The sequence below is a fragment of the Amblyomma mixtum genome, chromosome 3 (genome assembly GCF_055824585.1).
Source record: "Amblyomma mixtum isolate Tamu chromosome 3, ASM5582458v1, whole genome shotgun sequence".
NCBI classification, from domain to species: Eukaryota; Metazoa; Arthropoda; class Arachnida; order Ixodida; family Ixodidae; genus Amblyomma; species Amblyomma mixtum.
In genome coordinates, this window is record NC_143014.1 from 232,287,787 (window position 1) to 232,314,897 (window position 27,111).

The 27,111-nt window shown below is 49.3% G+C and overlaps 1 protein-coding gene across 6 annotated transcripts in view; it reads right to left on the reverse strand.

Moving 5' to 3' along the window:
* Nucleotides 1–27,111, reverse strand: part of LOC149353997 (uncharacterized) — a 171,205-nt gene that overhangs the window by 124,960 nt on the left and 19,134 nt on the right. For 3 of the 6 annotated variants that reach the window (XR_016291137.1, XR_016291136.1, XM_089582999.1), the window contains exons 2-3: nucleotides 9,556–9,684; nucleotides 591–1,998 (exon numbers count right to left, since the gene is read on the reverse strand). Coding sequence is in view for 3 of the 6 variants with exons in the window: in XM_089582999.1 (XP_089439125.1) it covers nucleotides 1,990–1,998; nucleotides 9,556–9,684 (138 nt within the window). In the remaining 3 variants the exon portion in view is untranslated. Of the gene's footprint in view, nucleotides 1–590; nucleotides 2,024–9,555; nucleotides 9,685–27,111 lie in introns of those variants that run through there. The other 3 variants (XM_089582998.1, XM_089582997.1, XR_016291138.1) reach the window with 3 other exon arrangements.

Genomic DNA, 27,111 nt, shown 5'->3' on the forward strand with positions numbered 1-27,111 from the left:
GACCAAAGAAGGCCTGCCAAATGCGCAGCAACGTCAAAGTGATGCTGACTGCTTTCTTTCACTCCCGCTGAGTGGCACACCACGAGTACGCACCCAGCAGGGTCAAACAATGACCAAAGAGTACTACAGGGATGTCCTCTATCGCCTACGTGATGCTGTGCGGCGCAAGAGACTGGAGCAGAGGTCAACAGGAAATTGGCGCATCCATCACGACAATGCCCCTGCACATTCCTCGCACTTGATTAAGAATTTTTTGCCGAAAATCAGATTCCTGTAGTTCAACACACTCCTTACTCACCTGATATCCTGATATGGCCCCCTCCGGCTTCTGGCTGTTTCCGAAAATCAAGAGGTCATTGAAAGGAGCGCGATTTCAGACAAGAGAGGACATTATGGCTGCAACGACACCTGAGCTAAACTCCATTCCGAAAGGGGCCTTTTCGGAATACTTCCAACAATGGCAGCACCGCTGGGAGAAGTGTGTGGAGTCCCAAGGAGACTACTTTGAAGGTGATTATGTTTCCATTGCTCCAGTTATGCCAGTTTTTTTTTTCGGCCAAAGGTCGGATACTTTTCTAACAGACCTCGTATGTTTTTGAAACTGCTAGCCTCTTGAAACTTGTGCAGTTCCTCTAATGTGAAGCAGGTTCCCTTGTCCAGCTGTACAGCTCTTGGTATACACTGTATGTAGCAAACCAGCGCTTCATTGCTGTAATTACCTGTGCTGCTTTTGCATTCATTGGTGCTGGAGTAGCCGTCCACTATTATAAAGTATGGTTCGCCTTTTTTCGTAATGCGGGCTTGCAACCTGTCTTTATAGAAGCACTGCGTTTTGATGGCTGTCTTTCTGGTGCTTTGCAAATAAACACTGCACCTCTGCCTCTGAAAAAAAAGCCCTGAAAGTGGCGCCTTCGAAATTAGAACGCGGGAATCTTTCTCTACCGGTCAACCTCAGCTTGTTATCAGTGTCCCTTTAAAGAAGCATGAAGGCAAACTGAGGACAGCACAGCGAGCTGTGCAAAAGAAAAGAACAGGAGTAACATGTTTTCAGGAGTAACATGAGGAACAATGACTATGTTTTGGTCATGAGTGCATTTACACAAAACCACTTGTTAGCCCCTCCTTAAGTAATCCCTTGGGGCCTTTAAGGATGAAATGAATGAAATGAAACATCATGGGGAGAAAAGGCAGCGTGGGTTATACAGCGAACTTGGACTAATTAGATTACCTTGCGGGGAACAGGTAACCGACTATCTTTGGCAGTGAGCGAGTAGATTCCAAGATAAGGCAAACGTACGCAGCGTGAAAGACGGCCACTCGGAGTAAAATGAAATAGGAAATGTTTAAGGGCACACTAACCGCAGCTTGTGCAAAGACAGGGCTCCTTGGAGATCATTTGGAGATCGCAGCGCTGCAGTGGATGTGACCGGGGCCGACGACGAATTATGGGGAATTATCTTCTACGTTTCGTTGAGATGATAACTACATAATATGTGTCACATCTGGCTAAAGATTTCCGGGTGGGCACCAAGCATGTGAAGCACACCTGCTCACGGGACGGCGCCACCCACGGCCGCGTCCGCTGCACTGAGCGGCCGCACTCATTATGCCAGGGTTAGGCTGCGATGCAGCCACCGCTGTCACTTCTTTGCCCTGCGGGTCTGTGGGGGCCACTATTCCATGTAAAGGGTGTTTACCTTCAAAAATTCCAAATAATAATGAGTTTGAAACAAAGAAAATCTCTCCTGGAAGAAAGTGTCAGCCGAGGCGGACGTAGGTTGCAATAAAAAAAATTCAGGGTAGCACTTAAGTCTCCGTAAGTGCGTTTAGGCGAAAGCCTTTCAGGCACTTTTGAGCGCACATGGTAGCAGGAGACAAGGAACTCGCTTGGGTGTCATCGAGTGCCGTTCAGTCGGGAGACCAAGCGTCGGCCGAGCAGAGATGAGCGCGCGCGCAGCCGGGGAGCAGTGGCGCCACCTGAGACATCAGTCACGCCACCTGTGACGTCAATAGTCAGCCCCACCTGAGACATCATTTGTGACGTCACACATGCATATGCTGATCACGTGATAATTTCGCGTTACGACGTACTGCGTCTTCCTGTATCGGAATTTCATTATAAACGAAACTTAAGTCTATTTACTGAAGAAGTCGTAAATAATTATGTCTTTCCTAAGTGTGACTAACAGGTTGCGCGGACGCTCTCTCACGACGGACAAATCCTGCGGAAACTTTGCTCATGCATGAGCCTATAAAGGCTTTCGCCTTAATGATCCTAATTATGTAGGGACGTTAAACCCCCATGAACCAATCAATCCTAATTATGTAGCTAATTTACCAAATCACTTTTTTTGAACGCGATTTGGTGGTTTCTGCCAATAGGGAGTTCGTAGCCATAGAAGAGGCGATGCCACAACAGTTTTTTAAACGAAGAAAAATACACTCTGCAGCTCTGCGACGCGAAGAAATCCGGCACTTTTGTCTGCACCCACCCGCCCACCGTACGGGTGAGAATTCAAAAAAAAGGCGGGAGCCGGACGTTAATCCGGTTTAATTTATGAAAATCGGCCACACAGGGCAATAAATCGAGGTTTCTAAGAATGCATGGAACGTGTAGATTGAATTCCGGCGACAAAAAGACGAGTTCAGATTCCTCTTCACTGCACCGTGCACTGACATCGCACAGCACATGGTGCAGTGCCGGCGCCCACATTTCGCTGGCTGGCCTCTCTGGGAACAAGCGCTGCGCGCCCGCCGTCGCTCAAAGCAGGCCCAGACTCTCTCAGACATGTCGCGGCTTCCAGCGTGAATCATCCGCCACGCTGGCGCTGACGCGGACCCTTCCTCCTACCCTCCTCTCTGTCGGTGCGAACTCCTCCGACGTTCGTCGGCCGTCGCCTCTCGACCATTGGTCTAATTTGAAGTCCCAACAGTGGTGGCAGCGGTGGGATGCCCAGTCCCAACAATGGGCGGCGCCTTTTGCGTTCCGCCTCCATCTAAACGCGGCCGCCGCGGCCGGGTTCGAATCCGGGTACTCCGGGTACACCCACGTCCCGACTCAGATGAGCCGGAGCAGACATATGACAGTCACATTGGATGGGACATCAAGTGCACGAAACCTGCTGCAGCAACATGCTGGTCCTTACGAGAGCTCATTGCTTCGACGTCAGCTGAACAAATCTGTGGGCACAGCAGTGGCAGCACCTGCCAAGGCTCAGCCATTTCTTCCCGAGCGAAGCCTACTTGCCCAGCACCCAACTCAGAGAAATAACGAAGCTAAAGGCGCAGGGGTGGCCACTAGCGAGAAAGTGCATATTCTGAAAACTTCAGGTGGGATCCCCCAAAGTCCCAACAGTGGTGGCAGCGGTGGGATGCCCAGTCCCAACAATGGGCGCCTTTTGCGTTCCGCCTCCATCTAAATGCGGCCGCCGCGGTCGGGTTCGAATCCGGGTACTCCGGGTACACCCCCGTCCCGACTCAGATGAGCCGGAGCAGACATGTGACAGTCACATTGTATGGGACATCAAGTGCACGAAACCTGCTGCAGCAACATGCTGGTCCTTACGAGAGCTCATTGCTTCGACGTCAGCTGAACAAATCTTCTGTGGGCACAGCAGTGGCAGCACCTGCCAAGGCTCAGCCATTTCTTCCCGAGCGAAGCCCACTTGCCCAGCACCTAACTCAGAGAAATAACGAAGCTAAAGGCGCAGGGGTGGCCACTAGCGAGAAAGTGCATATTCTGAAAACTTCAGGTGGGATCCCCCAAAGTCCCAACAGTGGTGGCAGCGGTGGGATGCCCAGTCCCAACAATGGGCGGCGCCTTTTGCGTTCCGCCTCCATCTAAACGCGGCCGCCGCGGTCGGGTTCGAATCCGGGTACTCCGGGTACACCCCCGTCCCGACTCAGATGAGCCGGAGCAGACATGTGACAGTCACATTGGATGGGACATCAAGTGCACGAAACCTGCATCAGCAACGTGCTGGTCCTTACGAGAGCTCATTGCTTCGACGTCAGCTGAACAAATCTTCTGTGGGCACAGCAGTGGCAGCACCTGCGAAGGCTCAGCCATTTCTTCCCGAGCGAAGCCTACTTGCCCAGCACCTAACTCAGAGAAATAACGAAGCTAAAGGCGCAGGGGTGGCCACTAGCGAGAAAGTGCATATTCTGAAAACTTCAGGTGGGATGCCCCAAAGTCCCAACAGTGGTGGCAGCGGTGGGATGCCATGTCCCAAAAATGGGCGCCTTTTGCGTTCCGCCTCCATCTAAACGCGGCCGCCGCGGTCGGGTTCAAATCCGGGTACTCCAGCTCAGGAGGCCAAATTGGTTTCCGATCAGGATATACGGAGCTGAGAATGGTTTTGACCGCTTTGCCAACGACGAGATACGTCGCTCACCACACAGCCATCTCGTTCGCAGATTACTAGCAACAAATATCACGAAGGCCTACGACAGCATTCTCCACGCAGCCATTCTAAACACTATGTCATCACTTGGCATGCCCTTGCAGTTATGTCGAGCAATTCATGCCTTTCTTTCGCGTCGGACATTTGCTATCCTCGTTAATGGTAAACCCACAGGCCGCTTCACTTCTAATCGCGGAGTACCGCAGGGCTCAGTTTTAGCCCCAACTCTATTTAACATCGCAATCATTCATCTGATACACAGTCTCTCCGCTCTTCCTAATGTTCAAATTCAAGCTACGCAGACGACATCACTCTCTGGTCCACAAACCGCTCAGCTCAGGTGCAGTAAGGTTCCATGCAAAATGACCTCAATCTTCTTCACAACTTTCTTGCCAACATTAGCCTCCCCCTGAACCTCTCCAAGTCCTGCTATGTCCATGTGGGCAGTAAAGCTGGCCGCCGTATTTTCAAAGCCACTCCGTTCGTGCTCACTATTGACAATGCACCACGTCCTGAAGTGGAAGAACATACCAATGTTTTGGGTCTGCACGTTCATGCTTCGGGCAAAGGCACGGCTTGGTTGTCAGCGATGCTCAAGAGTGCTATAAACACTCTTGGCCTCATCCGCAAAATAGCCAATTGCTCTGGAGGTGCCAATTCAGATACAGCTCGTCGACTTGTTTGTACTGCCTTTCAACCTCGGCTCCTATACCAGGCTCAGTTTCAACAACTTACGAAACGTCAGTGGTCCACACTTGAAGCACTGAACCAAAACGTCATGCGAGTCATTACTGACCTACCCCAAGCAACTCCTATTTGTTGCAGGAGTATGCGCAGCTCAACACACTGGAAGAAATAATTACCCACCGTTAAACCAATAGAGCACGGAAAGTTTCTCTTCGTCCGATGTTCGAGCCTCAACCACCTCCATGGGAATACTGTCACATTACACCAAAGAAGCCTGCTCGTCATAAGAAGTCGGAGTTCTCACCGCCTTTACCACCACCTTTTTCTATGCAACATGATAGCTGTATCCTTTACGCAGATGTCGCCATAACCCCAACACGGGGATCAACTGCTTTTATAAGCCCGAGACACCCTCAACTCTACAGTCGACAGATCTACTGTACTGACACTTCATCATCTCTTCCTTTGGAGCTGCAAGCGATTTTAAATGCCACAGCAGCTTTACCCGACGACCCTCCTTACAACCAGGTGCACCTATGTACTCATTCACAAGAAGCTCTGAAGCATATAAAGAAGGTCCGTGGTACCCTTTGGGTTTCCCAGGCCATACGTGCTGCTTGTCAATCTTACCCTGTGCCTATACTCATCTACTGGGTTCAAGCTCGCACAGATGTCCATAGCATCGCACCTGACATGTTATCTCGTTTGACTGACGTTCCAAAAATCCCACCTGCCTCTTCGCCACCAGATCCACTTCTGACACATTTGACATATTTAGCCTCCCTCAGGCATCGTACACGTGCTCTAATTCCCCCGTGTACCTACCACCTTCCCCCCAACCTATCACGGGTGGAGGAGGTCTCTCTGAGGCGGCTGCGGGTCGGAGTGGCCCTTATGCTTCCAGTTCGGAACCAGTGGCAAAGTGACAACACTCCTGCGCCGCAAAAATGCCCTCACTGCGAAGCACCCGCTTCCGACACTAATGTCCACCACCTATTGTGGACATGCCAGGAACTTCGCTGGTGCGCACTCGTGCTCTTCAAGAGGCAGGCCTGTCTTCAAACAATGACTCCAGTGTGCACTTGTGGCTAACGAAAAACATTTACGCCCGAAGCTTATGCGACTTTATGCACACAGCCGCGCTTCATGCTTTTTTGTAACGTATTATACCAATCGTTACTATTGTGACGAAGACGAAGCTGGCAGTGGCGCGGGACGGAGCGCCCGTGCTAGGCCAGCGGCCATTAAATCATCTCATAGCCATGGTTCACCACGTCTCATTCTTCGGCTGGCCGCCGCGTAACATTTGGTGTGAGGTGCTGGGGTCCCTTCATCGCCATCCTGGTCACGGAGCTTCGGCGTCCTGGGCCTGCCGTGGACGTCGGCCGTGAGTACCTGGTCAGCGCCGCACGGCCGTGCCCCAGCCCGCTCGACCTGAACCGACCTCGACGCTCACCCCAGCCCCGTCCCCCGCCCGGACCACACTATACGACGACCCAAGACCCGACGGACCCAAGACCCGACGGACCCAAGACCCCACCGACCCAAGACCCCACTGACCCAAACATGAAGACACCGTCCCCCTGCCTCTGCCGTTCGGTGCGTCCAGAGACCTCGGCCGTCAGTTCCTGGCACCCTACGGCCCGGATGCTTCGTTGACCGGGCATCAGAGAACTGAAGTCTCTTTATAAGCGTCTACAGAGAACAGGCAACCCAGACGTACTGAAGACAGCGGCAGCGACGCCAAATCATCGATTAAATTAATACGACGACCCAAGACCCGACGGACCCAAGACCCGACGGACCCAAGACCCCACTGACCCAAACATGAAGACACCGTCCCCCTGCCTCTGCCGTTCGGTGCGTCCAGAGACCTCGGCCGTCAGCTCCTGGCACCCTACGGCCCGGATGCTTCGTTGACCGGGACTCATTCTCTCATCTTTCTCATCGTGGCGGCCAGCACTGCACCATCTTGTACATATTGTTCGATCCTTCACTCAAGACCGTCGCCATTTCGCCGTCTGTTCGTCACCGATCGGGACGATCGCTCGGAGGCCCCGGGTAGTGTGACGAAGACGAAGCTGGCAGTGGCGCGGGACGGAGCGCCCGTGCTAGGCCAGCGGCCATTAAATCATCTCATAGCCATGGTTCACCACGTCTCATTCTTCGGCTGGCCGCCGCGTAACACTATCATCACGTGTTATGCCGTGCGGCACACTACGCGTCTGCAATAAATAAATAAATAAATGTTTGCTCTTTCTAAATTATGCTTGGTATTTTGAAAAACGATTTTTTGCACCGCAGTGAAAGGACTCTAAGGAATGTTATGTTACAATCAACTCACAAGGTTAAAAAAACACGTAGTTGGTCACCTACAAACCCATATTTGCTACCAAGCACATAACTGTAATAGAAGTTAGTTCTGAGAAAATCGTTAGCCAGCTTAGTAGTTAGCATGATTTATGTTTCTGAAGTTTTCAAGCACTAGTACTGGTATGTGGCAGAAACCACCTTAAAACTTCAAAAGGCGTGTTTTTTTTAGTTTGTAGCGGGCTTCCCTGAAGCACCTAGGTATGACGACATGTGTTTCGTTTCATGGGTTTAAGTGTAGTCTTTTCATTGCAACAGCTGTTCTAGTTGCTGTTTGTTGTTTTTAATACTACATCGTAGGAGGGAACAGCGCGAACAAGACGACAGACGAAGCAAGAGGACACAAAGACGAGCGCTGACTCGAAACTGAATTTTTTATTGAAAAAAGAAAACATATATACATCATAATCACGTGAGCAAACAGAGCAACGAGCATTGGTCTAGCGGAATCAAGATCACCAAACGCACAATACGCCCCGTGGTGAACTCCGAACAAAGGCACCCCTGAGAACCGAAATGAAGCAAGTCACGAATTTTCTAAAAACGATACTTCTTTGTCAACTAATGCCAAAGAAGGCTGGCTGATACATTGTGAATCTTTATTCCTTATGAAATAAGCTTCCATGATCTCCCTGGTCAATTTATCCCGGTGTCTAAACAAAATTTTAGTTTTTGTGACCAAAGGGCGGCACTCTTTCTGTTTCTTTTTATCATTTTCCTTCCCACAATCGCTGCAGTGATCTTTAAGATGAGAGTATCTGGTGTCTGATAGTGAGTTAAGATGTTCCCTCAGGCGAACGTTAATACAGCGGCCTGTCTGACCAATATCGACTTTTTTTCACGAGAGTGGAAGTTCATAGACTACCGAGCATGCGCATTCCACCAACGGTGACCTGTGAGTAACACGGCATTTGAACGGACTAACTCCTAATACATTTTCACTACGGTTCCTAACGGCCCGGCAAAGCCCGCTCAACTTACAAGGTGCCGAAAAAAGGACTTCGACTTCAAACCTACCAGCTACATTTTTCAGGTTATGGGCTACTTTGTGAATGTAGGGGATGACCGCTCTTTTCTTACATGCCTTGTCCCTCTTTGACTTGACGAAATGCGTCGTCACCAGCCGCACCAACTTTTCGCACGTTGCCGAAATAACCGAATCAGGAAAATGTATTAGGAGTTAGTCCGTTCGAATGCCGTGTTACTCACAGGTCACCGTTGGTGGAATGCGCATGCTATGTAGTCTATGAACTTCCACTCTCGTGCAAAAAAGTCTACATTGGTCAGACAGGCCGCTGTATTAACGTTCGCCTGAGGGAACATCTTAACTCACTATCAGACACCAGATACTCTCATCTTAAAGATCACTGCCGCGATTGTGGGAAGGAAAATGATAAAAAGAAACAGAAAGAGTGCCGCCCTTTGGTCACAAAAACTAATATTTTGTTTAGACACCGGGATAAATTGACCAGGGAGATCATGGACGCTTAATTCATAAGGAATAAAGGTTCACAGTGTATCAGCCAGCCTTCTTTGGCATTAGTTGACAAAGAAGTATCGTTTTTAGATAATTCGTGACTTGCTTCATTTCGGTTCTCAGGGGTGCCTTTGTTCGGAGTTCACCACGTGGCGTATTGTGCGTTTGGTGATCTTGATTCCGCTAGACCAATGCTCGTTGCTCTGTTTGCTCACGTGATTATGATGTATATATGTTCTCTTTTTTCAATAAAAAATTCAGTTTCGAGACAGCGCTCGTCTTTGTGTCCTCTTGCTTCGTCTGTCGTCTTGTTCGCGCTGTTCCCTCCCACGATGTATTATTACAAACTCGCCCAACTATCCATCCTTCTTCAATGTTTTTAATACTACCAGAAAGACGCGTCAGCCTTCGAACTCAGTGCGTGGTGGATATCACACGTGTGTCGGCAGACTAACTTCGCTTATGAAACTTCCGTCAGTGTCATCACCTACGACCAGAAATTAAGAACTGCGGCTCCGCAGCGCTCAGCACCTCCCTCAGTTTTATATTTAGGAAGAAGCGATACGTGCCAGTGGCAACCCTCTAAAACTACGTCGAAAAGTGTGACATGGAACTCACCTTGGCCGCAGGCGCGTAACGCATCCGGCGTCGACGGGAAGGGAGCAGCACTAAGGCGAACGGGGGAGGTTGAGAGGCGAGCGCGGACGACGCCGACGACCTCGTAGAACTTTCCATGTACGGCTGCCTCTGCAAAAAAAAAGTGACGGTTGATTCGCGTCATCGTTCTCATCATCATCAGTCTGACAGCGCCCACTGCAGGACATACGACTCTCCCATCTCTCTCCAATTATTCATTCATTCATTCATTTATTGTACCCTTAAAGGCCCTTTTCGGGCATTACATAAGGGGGGTGGGGGGGAACAGTTGAAATACAAAGTAAAGAGAATAACAAAGCTAATACAGTCAAATACAACACAATGCAATGCAAAAAAGGAAGAAAAGGATACTGTGTGCCTGCTGCGGCCACTGTAGCCTCACAGACTTCTTAATCTCATCCACACCTTTCCCCGCCCCCTGCTACACTTGCCTTCTCTTGGAATTCAGTGCGTTACTCTTAAGGACCATCGGTTATCGGGTTATGTCGCCTTTGCTTTATATACCTTGCCCAAGCCCATTTCGTGCTCTTGATTTTGACTAGGATGTCATTAGCCAGAGTTTGTTCTCGGACCCACTCTTCCTGTATGTCACTTAACGTTACGCCTATCATTTTCCTTTCTATAGCTCGCTGCGTTCTTTTTCGTTAGCGTCCACGTTTGTGCCCCGTAGATGAGTACCGGTAAGATAGAGCTGTTGTGTACAGTCTTTGTCAAAAGTAACCAGGCTGCATGGCTGGCTTCTAGCTCGTACAGTGGAGCCCTTACAGCTTGCCTGAAGCTGAAATGGTCGTTAAAGGTAAGGACTGGGGGTCTTCTTACCTTCCAACATCTTTTGGTCTTCAGGAAAGTCACAAGGGCTACACTATACAAGCTAGAAGCAAACCATGCAGCCTGGTTACTTTTGACAAAGACTGTACAGTGGTGAGCAGCCTTGTCTAGAGCGCTCGGGCGGTGCACTTCTTTGCAAACAAATCCAGATTTTGTGGCAGCCTCTAGGGTCCAGCTGCAACGCTTGCACGGAAGTAGCGCCAGATAGCCTCGTAAACAAAGCAGGCACGAAAACTTTGCCCTGTAATGAGGGGCTGCTCTCTAATTTCGGTTTTTGTTACCAATTGCGCACTGCTCAAGCGCTCTAGACAAGGCTGCTCACCACTGTACCTTTCTCATGAGGTATATTGGTAAACTGCGTATATGCCTAGTTAGGCCTAATGGGAACTAGGTGCGCTATAGCACTTAGGTTTTCACTTCGGTTCCGTTGTTCGGATCCATTGTTCACGTCACTAAGTTGTTCGGATGGTGATCATTTTGTTAATGCCCATATATGCCGAATTGGTCACACGTTACATTCGTAGATCCCTGGAAGTCTTCATACAGCTCTTGGCGCAGTGGTGCAGCGGGTAAGCGATGTGCCACTGACCTGTGATGGCAGGTGCTGCCACCCGTTGGGCTTGTGAGACCCAGGTTTCTCTTCCCGAGCATCCTCTCGCTACCATTAACTGGCACCTGACACGCACGGTGGGCTGGTTCCCAGGTGTGTGTGTATTCAGGTGTTTCGGGGAAGGCATCACTACTTTTTGAAAATAAGGTTTCTTAGGTAAAGAGAAGCTTTTTGTGGCATATTAATACCGGTGTTGGCGGACGTCAAAAAAACAAGGAATCGTGTTAACTAGTACAGCGATTACCAGTTCTAATATTTAACTTTTACCTATTACCGAATGGCACGTGACTGTAATAAGAGATTTGTAGCCGGCCGTTTGCAATAACGATATCAGTTAGAATTTCCAAAACGCGAGTACCTTCGCCGCTGTGGCTCGACAGCATTTGGCTATTTCGACTAGTTACGTGCACTGAAAGGGTTGCTGTGCCTACATGCTTTTCGAAAGCTCATGTATTTTGGCACGGTGTAGCCCATTTCTGGCGAGCCACAACGGCGAAGGAAATATAATTTTCGAAATTCTCAAAACTGCTATGGCTATTAGTAATTCAGCTGGCTAAAAAATCTCACATTGAAATCAGGTGCCTATCAGTCATAGTTAAAAAGTTCAATATTAGAATTTAGTTAATCGCTTTATTAGTTAACATGATTCGCCTGTTTTTTTTTTTTTTTTGACGTCCGGCAACACTGGCATTACTATGCCGCAAAAAGTTTCTCTAACTCAAAAGCCTTATTTTTAAAAATTACTGATCACCTTTCCTGAAATATCTGATGTATGTATACCAAGTGTCTCATGGAAGGCTTTAAGCAATTCTCAAAAATGTTTTTTTTTTAGGTAAAAATATGGCTTTTTCAGCCTAGTAACCAGTGTGGACACCAGAAGACAGGTGAATCGTCTTAAGTAGTAAGCTGGTTGTCTAATGTTTAATAATTAACTTTTTAACTCGTATAGTTCGGCGCCGGGTTTTGCTAATAATGGCCGTATCAGTTTTTAGAACTTCGAAAATGCAATCACCGTTGGCGCTATGGTTCGACAACATTTCGCTTTTTTCACTAGTACATTCACCGGAAAGGTTGCTTTGTCGGCATGGTTTTCAAAAGCAGATGTATTTTCGCACGATGTAGCCGAACTTTGTCGAGCCACAGCGACGAGTATAATCACGTTTTCGAAATTCTAAAGGCTGATATGTCTATTACTAACGACCGGCTACAAGTCCCCAATTGCAACCAGTTGCCTAGCTGTGATAGTTAAAGTTAATTATCAGAAATTAGTTAACCAGCTTACTGCCTACGACAATTCACCGGCTTGCCGGTGTCCGCCAAAACTGCTAATACTGTGCTGCAAAAGCCATTATTTTACACCAAAAAGCCTATTTTTGAAAATTACTGAGTGTTCCCTGAAACTACTGCTATATATTGCCACCTGACAATATATACGCACACGCATACACGTGGGCAGGTTGCCCACAACACGCTAGGCAGCCTGCCAAAAAGGTCGAATCGGCTTTAGACATCAGACAGTTTTAGCGTAGCCGGACAGCCGTACGGCAAATACGGTAACGCGTTGCCGTGGCTACCGCTTACAGGCTTGCCTATGCCACATTGCACAGCACTTGAAGCATTTGAAGCAGTTGCCGTGTTTACCGTTGGGTGCGGCTAAAAGCCTCTATCGAATGTTTGCGAGAATGCGGGCCTTAGTGCAATTGCACTGAAATCGCCCTCCTGCCGGTGTCTCCGCCCTGCCCTCCCATAGCTGTGTCGATCCTAACGCACCAACGCTGACCTTCAACGCGCCGCGGGACTTTCTCCGGTGCCGTCGTTTACCAACCGCCATAGCCGCAGGGGAAGGGGCCGAGGGACCGCAAATTATGCGCCATATTCTTTCCTGCTTCCCGGCAGGCATGAAGAGGCGATACTGTGAACTTTGGCCCCTGCTTTAGGAAAGACATGTGCACGCCTGTGCCAGGGAACTTAGTATACCTCCCAGCGGCCACGAATTACAGATATTAGTGTGGGCTTAAAAATAAATAAGAAAAAAGTGCCCTGCCCGCAACGAATTACAGAGAAACAACGAATTCCTTCTCCAGTTATGTTCATAAGGATTGGTGGCGCAGTTACGGTGTATTAATATCCATGACAACGGACGGCCGAAACACGCGGAGGTGGGGTGTTCGCATGACATCTGCTTCACACGCAGACTGGTCCAAAATCTGGCCCGCTAGGGGAGGTAGATGGATGTATTGTGGTCCCCCTACTCTGCGCGGGGCCGCGCGCCGCGCTTTACTTGAGTTTTCTTACACTCTCTTTGCTGTTGTGGCATGTTAAAACAGGTTGCTCTGCTGGTTAACCTGGTCAACAATGGTAACCGCAGCGCTGGGCCAATGTACAGAAAGCACAGAACATGCATTTCATGTATTTCTTATATAATATATGCGAAATTGAGAAACGCTTCATTTAAGTAAACATTTATTGTGAGTCGACGTTTCGGACAGAGCCTGTCCTTTTTCAAGACTGAAGTTACATGGTTCTCGCTTCTCTTCTTAAAGAGCCTTAATCTGTACAGGTGTTCGACACATCAGCCAAAACAAGCAGACGATGCAGAAGGAAGAGCGGCTCAAGGAAGAGAAAAAAAGAAAATTAAAAAAAAATCTTTTTTTTTTCTCTTCCTTGGGCCGCACTTCCTTCTGCATCGTCTGCTTGTTTTGGCTGATGTGTCGAACACCTGTACAGATAAAGACCCTTAAGAAGAGAAGCAAGAACCATGTAACTTCAGTCTTGAAAAAGGACATACTCTGTCCGAAACGTCGACAACCAATAAATGTTTACTTAAATGAAGCGTTTCTCAATTTCGCATCTTACCTCTAGCAACCAAGTACGTTTGTCTTATTGTGCTATATATATATGTGTTAGTTTGGGACTTCCAGCGACTTGACAGTGCTCCCCCGCTCACTCAGACTCTACACCCTTGGGATACACCGATCGCCTTTGGCGATTTTTGTCGACCCGTAGCTCGCGACAATGTACCCCTCCACATGTTCATTGCAACGTGTCAGCTTGCGGATGCGCACTCAGGTAACCTCGACATCTACACTGATGCCGCTCTCTCTGGCGACGGAGCTCGAATGGCGTGGATTTGTACGCAGACCTCCGTCTACTCGGGAGTGTATACACATGCCACCTTCCTTCTACAACCCCCCCCCCTCCCCCCTGCACGCTGAGAAACTCGCAATCTGTGGAGCCACAGCCTCCCTCCAACACACTGGTATCAAACCAGCCTGAGTTTTCACTGATTCACACGCGGCTTACTAAGAAATTATTCACCCTGCCTCGCAGGATAGCACAGCCACGGCCGTCCAACACATTCTGAGCAGGCATGCACAGGTTGGTAATCAGATAGAAATCATTCGGACACCGGGCCCTACGGGTGTGACCGGGGACAATATGGCGGCACATGCCGCTGCAGCTACCGCCGGTGGGACGATCAGTTCTTCATTAACGCACCCTCAGAGCCAACCCGTACGACTTCCTAGGCTACAAAGCCTCCTAGGTAGCTGCCATGCACTAAGCCCATGCGTCTCCCCGTACTTCAAATCGTTGCCGCATCAGAGAACTTACTCAGCCGGTCCTCTTTCCGTGCAAGACCCTCCTTACACGTTTCCAAGAGGTCTTCGTAAGTAATGTTTATGATACCCCATACACTGTGGCGCAATGCCGATGGCCCGGCATCACCGCGGTAACGTGCTCGCACTGCGGGCTCCACTGCCGCGCAGACCTTACCCATTCACTCTGGAAATGCACTGCATTTGGAACCGGGAGAATGGCCATACAGTCACTCCAGCACTTAGGTTACCGTACCGCGCTGCTCACTGAAACCGACAAATGGCTCTTATTTGCCGCATATGGGGGCCAAAGTGGCCTTATCAGAGCGGGATTATTCTGTACACATTGAGTGCACGCAATTTAATGCACGCACGATATACCTTACAATCGTAGGCAATTGCAGAAAAACTGTTTAGTATTTAAGCAAACGCTTCAAAACAAACCACTATAACGCAGTGGCTTTCACTGTCCACGCTAATATACGGGACACCAATACAATTCGTTAACATACATTGGCGTAATCGGATCCCACGATGTGCTGACTCTTCTGCGGACCAAACACGATGACTGCTTCGTCAACAGCATGTGACCAAATCATAGTTCATGATCCACGGCGCCGAAATAAGTGAAGGCACCCGAAAAAGCCAGCGCAGGTAGTGCTCCCGTCGTATCCGTGCTGGTATCGCTGCCCTCTAAGACATTTGTATGGTCACGAGCACAAAATTTACGAGGAACTTTAGCGGCTAAAGTGGTGAAAGGCGAAAGCCTGAGTGCTGCATACTGCTACGCGATCGTTCACTTCACATTCTGTTGGTGCATTAATTAACTGCCAAAAGCCCCGCCGCGGTGGCTGGTTACGGCGCTCGGCTGCTGACCCAAAAGACGCGGGTTCGATCCCTGCCGCGGCGGCTGAATTTCGATGAAGGCGAAATTCTAGAGGCCCGTGTGCTGTGCGATGTCAGCGCACGTTAAAGAACCCCAGGTGGTCGAAATTTCCGGAGCCCTTCATTACGGCGTCCCTCATAGCCTGAGTTGCTTCGGGACGTTAAACCCCAATAAACAAACAAACAAACAATTAACTGCCAATTAATGACTCTTGCCTTTAGGAGTGGAACGCGACAGCGTGTTGTAGCGCTGCCAGGGAATCCACGGAACGCCACCACCCGTTCGGCGCGATGCTTTTTGAGGAAAGGAAATGGCGCTGTAATTCTCTCTCATCTCGGTGGACACATGAACCGCACCATACAGGAAGGGAGGAAGTGGAGTGAAAGAAGAAAAAGAGGGGCCGCAATGAAGAAAATGAAAATTGTATTTGAGGAAAGGAGGTTACGCAATAACTGTCTCGCATATCTCCGTGGACACCCTTCAAAATTCGCGCGCAGTGACGTCACGACCATTTCGACCAATCTGAAACGCGGACAAATTTGCTAACACGCCTTGGTCACGACAGTGTGAGCCATTAAAGGCTTTCGCCTTAAAACCAAACACTACCGTATTTGTCATGGCACCGCCTGACGGTGTCCGCCACGGTTCCAACCGCCGCGTGAGTCAAAATTTCAAAACCGATAGAGAGAGAGCTATCTTTCCTCCTTTCAGAATCTTTTCGCGGTTAGAAGTTGCTCTTTACTGCAGACGCTAGCGCCAATTCCTCGTTCAGTTACGTTAGCAGCGGCAGACGAACCGCTTCAGGGGAGGTTTCTTCAGCCCCCTGCCTGTGCCGACCGCATCATGTACCGTATTTACTCGCGCAATGGACGGATCCACCACTTTGGCTATCAAAACGTACAATTTATTTTCCTTCGCTTAATCAGCCCCATTTTTCTCACGCGCAGTCTGCTGTAGATGATAGTGAATGCTATCAGGGGGATGAACAAAGGGCGGCGCGCGGGCAACATTGGCCCATTGTTGCCAGAAATGGTCCCGCGCGGTGAACGCGTCGTCTGCTATGTGAAGTCTCTCCCTTGCTGCCGCCTTGTTGATCACTTTTGCGTAAAAAATAACCAGTGAAAGTATTCATGATTGAGAGATCAGATGAGATGAGGGTTTACGAAAGCCTTAAAAGGGTCGTACGACAGCTGGGCAGCCTATCGTTTTGTTGCGTCCCCGGGTGTGCACGGACAACGCATGCAGCAGGCTTGTTCTACCGCTTTATATTGCCATGTATTGAACGTGAACAGCGCTATACTCAGGGGTTGGAGTTTTCGGTTTAAAACGAAAATGAAAACTGTAAAAGTGCGTTGAATTTGTGTTCTAACCGAAAAGGTCATTATTCTTGGAATGCAAGCTGTTGACTACGAGCAACATTCAAAGTTGAAAATTACTAAGTAAGGAAGCCAGGGGCATGATGCGACTGAGGTATTGTCGTGCAAGGAGCTCAGTTCTGTGATTTGAGGCATCGCTCCGCGATAGCTTACAAGCCTCTGCAGATCGGAAAGCACCAACTCGTCACCGCCAGCGAGCTAACCACTTTTCCTTGACTATCATCACCCGCTTAGAGCAATTAGTCGGTTAAGTGTGTTCATCAGCTGCATGTAGGACACTGACCCACAACCGTGCATGGGCGTCACGAAAAAGTATATACAATATTCCGGCTACCGCGACAACTGACTGGCAGTTCCATCGCTGGCAACATCAACATGTTGCCCAGCCCTCTCGCTTCCACTTTCCTTCTGTCTGCCGGCTGCCTCAATTAACTGGCATTGCTTTTAAAGGGAAAGCTCTACTACGCTAGTCTGAACCAATGTTTCGCTGCGTGTTGCCGGAGCCTCGAGCAGAGTAGCAGATGTTTAGCAACGGCGCCCCTAAGAACCGGATCTTAGTCTAGAAACAGGTGGTCGCTGCGCCGAGCTTCGGCGCGGCGTAGCTCACTGGATCGCTTGACTAAGATAGTATATAGGCGTGCACTAGTCAAAGACGGCAGCGAGCGTGAGAGGCGCCGGAGCGGAACAAGCGGAGGAGGTGGCCATCGCCCTGGCCATTGCCGACGCAGACTGCTACACGGTGCTGAGTGACTCGAGACAGGCGGTGCGAAACTTCGCCAAAGGCCAAGTCTGCAGTGTGGTTAACCATGATTACGTCATATTGTAGTAATGAGCATTATTAGTAGTAAACGTAATAATGTCCACATGTTACACATCACTGCAAGGAAGAAGTTTAACATAATTGAGTAACAGTAATTAGATTAATTAGCGCAATTAATCAGGTGCTGTATGTCGCTGTAGCAACGGATAAGTTTCAGTGGCTATAGAGTCGAGAGCCTTCGTAATTCTCAATCGCTATCGAACTCGAACAAGGCGCCTCGCTGCTACACGGCGAATTTAAATGGCCATTGAAATGGTTCTCGCGTCTTACGCCAAGCTCGTGTGGCGCCACAATCACTACGTTCGCTTTCGCGCAAATAAAAATATTTTATGAAACCTAACTAAATGTTGAAATACACTTTTTCTTAGACTCATAGGAGGTTTTTAGGTATTATTAAAGGCGGGTTGCATTGTCTTGACTCTGAATTTTGTACGACATGCTCTCGTAATTTTGTAAGGCTCTGGCAACACTGACAACGCTGACGTTTTTGACTTCTGTGATAGAGAGAAACAAAATTAATTCGCTTTAAACCAGACCAATACAATTTTTAAATTATTGTGCAGACTAATAGTTTATTGCCTGCATTAAAGGGGTGCAGACACCAAATTTTGAAGCTATATAAAGCCTGCTATGGGATTTCCGTGTATGCAAGGGCACTCACAGCCAGGTGTTGGACACAACAAACGTTTAAAAAATATTTTAATTCGGTTCCAAAGATTCACGATCTAGACCCATCGCTAGCGCCATCGACGCTGACGTCACAACGCTGGTAGGGTAACCAAAGTTTTAGGGACGTTTTACCAAAGTACAGTGACGTACGATGAGCGGGGCACAGCCACAGCCGAAGCCACGTGAGCGCAGTTGACGCAGCAGCGAGCCGCATTTGCTGCGAACCGCCACTCGCTCGGTTAGTTTTTGTCAACCTATAGCCGAACTAGCTATGGTTAAAGGGACTATGCAGTAAATTAATTGAGATTACGTAAAGCAGGCGGGTGGTAGGCATTCCATCACTCCTCACCCCAGCGCAACAATTTTTGAGCTAGCGTCAATAACAACGAAGTTTTAGACGATTAAAAATTACGCTCCTACTCTCCCCCCTCAACTCAAACACGTGGGGCACCAAAAGAAAAATAAAGAAAACAGCTCTGGGTCTGGGCCCCGCCCATGATCACGTCATTCGCTGACGTTCCGTTTGTGACTTCCGGTTGTCGCTCCCAGCACTCCAGCAGCAGCGTGGGCAGCGTCTCTAGTCTCTCTTCGCCTTCCTGGATTGCGGCGCGCGTCGGATTTCTTTGCGTGTCACTGCGACAAAGGCACTGCAAGTGGCTCCCGAACTCGCGACAGAAAGGAGCGGCAGAGGTAAATTGAAAACATATGCTTGAGGGCAATGCCCTGGCTCGCGTCATGCCCGAGGGGGTCGCGCGGTGGCAAGAGCAGACTATTTTCACGGCTACCAGAAGTGTGCCCGTGACGTCGTGGCTCCAGCGAATGACAGCGTGTAGTGGCCCGCCGACGTCACGGGACTAAAGTCGGATACAACTTAAGAACGTAGCGGCTTTTCCCTATCGAAGGATCCCCTTCCAGTCAATGGCGTCGGCCGGTTCTCATGACCATGCTACTGTCACAAAGCAGTGAGTAGCAGATTAAATGGGATCGTCTCCTCCCTCCATGGTCAGGGATAGACCCCTCTCTCCATTGTGGCACCGCTCCCTGAATTGCCACGCTAGCAGGGTAATGAGAACCGGCCTACGCCATTGGCTGGAAGGGGATCCTTTGAAGGGGAAAAGCGTTCTTAAGTTGTATCCGACTATAGTGGCGTCTATTTTCCCGGTTTTAGTTCCAATATCGGTCACTATGAGAACATCAATCGTCCCGCGAATTTTAAAAAACACGGTTTCTAAAAATTGCTAATAAATTGCTGCCTCAGCTCGGAAGACTCATACTTGGTGTGAATGCTTCCTAGCATCATTTCTAAGCACTGAAAACATTTACAAGCGACTTTTAATTCGTTACATACTTCCTTTAAAGGGACACTGAGGAGAAATTGAAGTTGACTTGCATCGACAGAATACCAGCTCCTGATTACAAAAACGCCATTCATACTGACAACAAAGCTCCTGTAACATAGAAAAGAGCAAGAACCAAAATACAGGTATCGCCGCCACAGGCCAAACTCGCAAGTACAAGCTTCATGGCGTCATAGCACAAAACAGTGTTGCTAGAACCAATAGTTCTAGCAACACTAGGACACGAGAAGCTACGAATCACTGAGGCGCAGCAAATGCATGCGCAAATCTCCTTGACGTCGCCAGATGGCGCCACGTACCCGATAGCTACGCGCGCTCCTGCAGCGCCGGGACCAATCAGCGCTTGCTCTCAGCGGTATGGGGGCTCCCGGTATTCCGCTATAAGGTCCGTTCGATTATCCTGCACTCCCTGCACCAGTTCTGTGAAGTTCCGCGGCGGTGCCGCAAGCGTGCAGCGCCAGTTCATGCAGTTCAGGTGCAGCTTGGCACTGGCTGCTTTCAAAACGAATGGTAGAGTGCAGGTCTGGTCGTCTGCTAGCCTAGGCGTCGCCACCAAATTGCAGCCAGTAGCGTGGCGCCCATATATCAACGGCCGCCAACGTCCCGAGCCGCATGAAGAATCTTCAAACAGTACATCGCAGCGAAGCATTGCCATGCATCAGCCTCGATGCAGCCTCGCGGCAGCTAAGCGAACCGCACGTCTGTTCTTTTACTGAACACTATCGACTGAGCTGTGCGCGCGCCGACTTACATGTTAAGCGATTGCTGCCACAACGTGCATCATGCTGCGTGCACGTCTTTACCTTTTAGTTAACATAACCGGCTTCGAATACTGTTATAACACTATTAGTCCAAAGGAAAGACGCCGGTACAGGTCCGTCAAGAGCAGGGTGGTCGAAAGATGCAAGGTAAGTACGTGCCAGCGAGGGCCACCGTTCCCACCTCCGTCGCCGCCTTCTCGGGTGGCCAGTCACGTTCCATAAGAGTCGGACCCGTGCGGGGCACCGTACTCATCGATGAGTGGAATAATTTGAATATATCCGCCGTTTATCGCAAAGCGCAAGCCATCGTCGCGCAAGCCGTCGTCTGCTTCCATGGCGGCTGCAGCTGCACCGTTTCGGCACCGACCACTGAGGGGGTGCACAGTTTTGCTGAACTAGACCTGCACAACGTCTGCACTTTTTTGAAACGAATGGCGTCGTGCAGACGGCGCCATTTTGCACCGCCTAAACGAATGGCGAAGTGCAGCACCGCGAGAACCAGTTCACGTAGTGCAGGTGAATCGAACGGACCTATAGTGCCTAGAATATACTGGCTAGTGTGCGCAGCGCGCGCGTTTCGTACGGGAGGGCGAGGCCCCCGCCGCGATGCCCGCGCGGAGAGGCCGCAAGGGGCGCTGCCGGTCGGGAGGGTGCGCGAAAGCCGCCGGACTCCTGTCGTCTGCTGTCGCGCCGATACGGCAGCCTCGCGCGATTGCTCGTGTGAAATCAATGTTTGACAGACATCATCTCTTGGATTGTGAAGCTGGAAGACGCTAAACGTGAGCAAAAACACCCTGAAATGTTAAAGGCTAAGCGGCAATGCAAAGAGAGGACGTGTTTTGTTCCGTTGTGTCGAAGCGGTTATCGGTGAAGAAAAGGTATCTTTGTTCACTGCACAGGAGAACCCAGCACGGCATGCTGAATGGGAAAATAAGATGAAAACATTTCGAGAACGAATGCATCGAAAGATCTTTTCAAGATTACGGTGAACGGCGTCGTGAATGAACTCACGCCTGAAGCCCGATGCTGTCCCTACAGTATTCGAAAATTATCCACCTCATCTTGTGCCTAAAAAGACGGTGAAAAAGAAGGTGCGAAACATTTGCGACCAAGGACCGGCACCTAAATAACGGAAGCGAAATGTTGAGCTGGTGGATCCCGAGTTGTGCTCTGCAGTCGACGGTGATGATACGCGGGTTGACCCTCATTGCGTCGCTCGTGGAGGCGCATCAGAGGAACTCCAGAGGCGTTCCGATTCCAAGCAGACAGACATTGCTACAGGACCGGTGTGTGATAGCGAAGCGATACTGCAGTGTCCGTGCCCAAGTGATGTTCGGCACCCGTTCGATGGAATTCTGATTCCGGTGACATGGATGAAGTTGCCTGCTGCGTCAAATGGCGCTTTAACTTATGTCTGTTGCGAGACCGAAACTGGTGACTTCTCGAAACAATTCATCGAAAGAATGGTGACTTTTGTAAAAACTTTGCGTGAGCACGGTTCTGTAATTGCCACAATTTACTTCCGAGGAAGAGAAAAGGAAAAGCGCGTGCTTACATCCCGCCATGAGGCAGATTAATCTAAGAAATGGCTCTGCGTGGCCTTTGTAATGGATGCGGCATGATTCCTGTTGCAGGCTAGCACACTTCATACAGAAGTATGCACTTTGCAGAGAAATGCTTGCTGACCACCGATAGAAAAGGAGAGTTGCTTGCAGTGCAAATATTTACGGAAGCTCTCGCAGAACAACATGTACAAAAGAAAAAAGACGAAAGATCCTTGCAGTGACAAAAAAAAAAATCAAGAATTTTTCTCGTGCTTTGAGAAAGACAAAGAAAAGCGTGGCCAATGCTCAGCAACATGTGACTCAAATGAAGGAGCAAAACAATGCACTGAGCGAAGAAACACTCGAGGCAAAAATGCAGTCACTCCCGAAGAAGCAGCAGTTAGCTGTGAGAGCTTGTTTCCTGGCCGTAAGACGAAAGTCTCTTAGAGGCATGCCTTATGATGATGCCTGGATTGTGGAATGTTTGCTAATGAGGAGCCCAAAGCTCTGCGAGCACCTTCGGAAGCAGAGCATTATGATTTTGCCTGGGCGAAAATACTTGCAAAAAAACACGAAGGTTTTTTAGGCTTTAAGCGAAAAGACCAAAAGCATGGACACGTTCAGCCGTAATCGTAACAAGTTCTCTTTACTTGGAACTTTTAAAATTTATATAAATTATAGGCTGCAATGGATTCATAATAGCGTAGTGTTTTATCTGTTTCCGTACTAATATACTCAAAAGCTGTAAGTTTGATATCCTGCCGCTTTGGCAAGTATAAAATGTGCTACTCTATCACACTCAAAGTTAATTTGTGTAGGTGAAGCCTACACAGCGTCTGTCTATAATAAGGGAGTAATTACTCATTGGCATCCACCCGAGCGCAGCCATACGGCTACAGAGGAAAGCTATACAGCTTTCTCAGAAACTTCGTAGTTAAAGAAAAATTCGTCCTGGTCCGGTGTTCGAACCCAGGACCAGGACGAATTTTTCTTTAACTACGAAGTTTCTGAGAAAGCTGTATAGCTTTCCTTTGTAGCCGTATGGCTGCGCTCGGGTGGATGCCAATGAGTAATTACTCCCTTATTACAAATCTACTCCACCTTGGGGGATTCCCCTAAACATTTGACCAACAGTGTCTATCTGTTGCTGGCTATCTGTGACAGTGCCTATCTGTTGCCACTGCAATTGAATACGCACTTTATCGTACTTTCTGTTGGCCAAAAAGCCTTACCCCCACTCGCACTTCCCCTTTGATTAAACATACTGCATTCATTCTATTAAACCGAATTGTGCGTTTTGTGAAACGTGTTTTTTTTTACCTTGAATCCCATCAACCGCTTACGCTCCCGTGTGCTTACACTTGGTTTGGTTAGCCCTTTTCAACCCTCAGAGGCGCGACGCGTGCGAGAAACCGGCTCGCCCCGACGCGCGCGCTCACCCTACACCCTCCCGCACCACAGCGCCGCTACGCGGCCGCCGCGGCAGGCATCACCGCGGGTGCCACCGCGCCGCCCGCGCTCAGCACACTAGCCAGTATATTCTAGGCACTATAATTCCGCTAACGGTAACAAGGTACACGTACGGTATGCTAAAGGCGTCTATTTGCGAGAACTTCGTTGACGACTTCGAGAACGGGATCCATTGTAACGCTGGCAAAACGCCGGTGCAAATGTAAACGGAGCGACGGCCGCAATAGGGGACCGCAGCTTCGCAGGGGGGCGCTGCGGACGCCAGTGAAAAGCGCCCTCTCCGACCGACTCCGTATTTTTGTCCGGGCAAACCGGTCACCCCTCCCATTGAGTAGCTGCGCGAGCAGCGCGCTTTCCCCTGAAAAAAAGCCAGTTCTGCACGTACTTTGCACGTGTTGGCCAGCGTGCAAATCTCTTTGTGCAGTCCCGAGCTTTTTCCCTCGTGCTTGAACGCTGGCGAGCTTCAGAGGATTAGCAAAATGTACAGGGGCGCTAGAAAAAAAATGCGAACAGCACGGCGCCCACGCGCTGCGCAGTCGGAATTTATCTTCAATGCGTTTTTATCTCGGTAGTAACAAAAAGACGCTAGAGTGGTACATTATTGTATCACGGATGTCTCTAGCGTATTTGTGTTGCGAGCCAAGTATAAGCGTGACGAAAATAAATTCCAACAGCGGAGAGCCTAGGCACTCCGCTGTTCGCACTTCTTTCGGTCGCGGCAGTACGCTCTGAGATGTAGGTTAAAAGAAATAGTGGACAGTGAATTTTTTTTTTCGCTGCGAACTTGAAAAAAGAACTGCTAGTGGATCAGGCCCACTACGTGAAGCAGATTGTTGACGAAAAAGCCGGTACCGTAACGGCGAAATGTGTATCGCAAGTAAATGACGAGATCATTTAAGACGTGGAATTCGAGGTAAATACCATTGTTTTTTTGGCACGGCCATCTTCGCAAGATGCTTAATTTCGTTGGGTGACTGAGCACTTCGGTGCATGCAGGTTTGTTGGCCAAATAATAATGATTTTGTTACGTGTTTCGATGAATAATGATGGAAATAATTTTTATTTTAACTTAAAATAAAGTGGCCTTAAGGCGACACGCGAGGCTGAGGAGAAAAACGAAAACACGCACGAAATGCGCCTACCAGCTGCTTGCTATATACGGCTAAGAGAAAAAATGCTCTAGTTTGTCAATCGCTACAACGGAGATAAGCGGTTCGTATATTTATTTTAATTCCGATTACAGCGCACGCGCATTCCCAAAACAATTATTTGCAGAGCCATCGCTCATATGCAAACGCTCATTCATGTGCAAGCAAACATTTTGATTATTTTTATTTTTTGAAATTTTTTACATGTAAAGCAACTTCGAAAATTGAGCCCGGCGTCACAAGTCGGAACATTCAGGCGATCACTGACCTTGCCTCACACGCGTCTGCATAATGCCGCTAGCTGCAGTCAGTCTCCAAAATAAAAAACGGTAAAAAAAATGAGTTTCGTTAGCGCGAGCTTTACTAAACACTGCATGCTTAGTGAATTACAGCAAAAACTGCGCAGATATAATATTACGCGTGCGACATACCAAACGTGTTTAGTAATAGGAAAAAGCTTACTTCACCCTGCCCATAGCAGTTATCGAGGCCTGCCGTTTCTCGTTCTGATCCATTTCATACGCAACAATTCCGGACAAAAACATTTTTGAATAGTAAAAAATGTATGACCGCATTTTTTTTTCATATACTGGAAGATTTGACTATAGGCTCCCAAAGCATCGCCGGGTGGCGCAGCTGCGCCTGATGGGCAGCGCCATCTATGGGAGAAAAGTAAAAACTGGGGCGCTGCTCGCTGCTCGCGCTGCTTTCACCACGCTTCTTTGCACGCGCGCTTTCTTGCACGTGCGCGCGCCAGCGCTGTCGCGATGTGTCGCCTGCATGAGCCACAATACGATCGTTCAGACTGACGCGCAGTACTGCAATGCAAACTTAATCAAAGGAGGGAAACTGATTAGTCGCGTCTACTGTGTGGAGCAGACGATCGACGACGAGGAGGCCCATTTGACTGTAAAATGCGTTTCTCGAGTGAGTATTAACGTCGTACTGTATGACATGTAACTAGAGGTAAGTCCCCTGTATAATTATGTGCTCGAAATATGCGAAGTACTATCAGCTCTGCGAAATAAAGCGACACACTTGTTGATCGTAGTTTTCAGTTGTTGCATGCGATGCGCAGGGCGATCCACTTACGTGCGAGTCGAAAGGACATGCGACCAGGCAACAGTTCGTCAACATTCTACTCCACCTTGGGGGAACCCCCTAAACATTTGACCACCATTGTTCACACTTGCAAGTGCGACCTGCGGGTCGCCTTCTCGCTTGAAACGAAAACTCTCCGGAATAACATTGCTTGCGCGCTTCCGAGAATTTCGTCTGCTTTGACCGCGTCTCCTGCACTCGCGCTCGGTGCGATTCGCAATGCACTACGGCGACCAGGAGGATGTCGTGACGGTATTGATGTGCACCGCAGTCGTATAAGCGTCATGATGACAGCGGCGCTCTTCTCAAGGCCGGCCTGCCGCCGCCGTCAGAAAAATACGCTAATATTGTTTGTTCGCGTTCATACCAAACCCTGGAGTAGAGCAACGTCAAAAATTAATCATTTTTGAGGATCGTTGGCCAATACCGAGCTGCTGGTAGAAGTGATAACTGCGATACAAGCATATTTATTTTCCAAAGCCGCTTTGCTGATGCCCAGTGCTGCTCGCCTGTTGTCACCTAGCTGCCTCCGCAGTTAAAGGCATCACGGAAATCGATCGCGTCTTTGTTTTATTATGTGACGGTGAACATAGTAAAACGGTGACGCGAGTAGCACCTTTATTACAGCGCTGGCCAGTTCCGAAGTGCCCTCAGCTGCAGCCTCGATGCGAAATGTTTAGGCTTAGCGACGACTACGGCAGCGAGGGAGCAGCGCAGCTCGTCGCCCGGCGTGGCCGCGGGCGACGTCGTTGCCGAAAGCTCCACTGTCCGCGGACGGCGTCATTGCCAAAAGCTAGACTGTCAAGCGGATTAGTTCAGCGGCTTGCGACTCGCAGTCGCAAGGCTGGAAAATCGAGCAGCGAGCGACTTGCCTGCGCGTCGTCTGCCACTTTTTTCTTGGATGCTAGGGACAGACTCACTGGCTCTCCGAAGAGCGCGGCCGCATACTCGCGTGTTCGCGGTAAGAGTGGATCACCGTGTACGTACGCTTTGGTTTTTACATTACGGCCTTCGTACTACGTCCTTTTTGCTTCGCCGAGACCGCGTCTGCCAACGCGAAGATTGCGCCTCGCGCGACTCTCCCGTCGCGCGTGCACACAAAGCTAGCAGGGCGTCTGCTACGGCGCCGCCCCGAGTTTCCACTGCTCGCCGCTGCGGCGCTGGCGTCGCGCTCCCAAACTTGAGCTTGGGTTCCCTATAGCAATCTCCCATCGATAGGCTTGCATTTTTTTTCGTATTAACGTTTTTCCTATCGTCAACTGCTCGATACGAGCGATGAAAAATATTTAAGATTTTGCTGCATATAGAAAGGGTGGACCATTACCTTCAATATTTCCGTTACTGTACGTT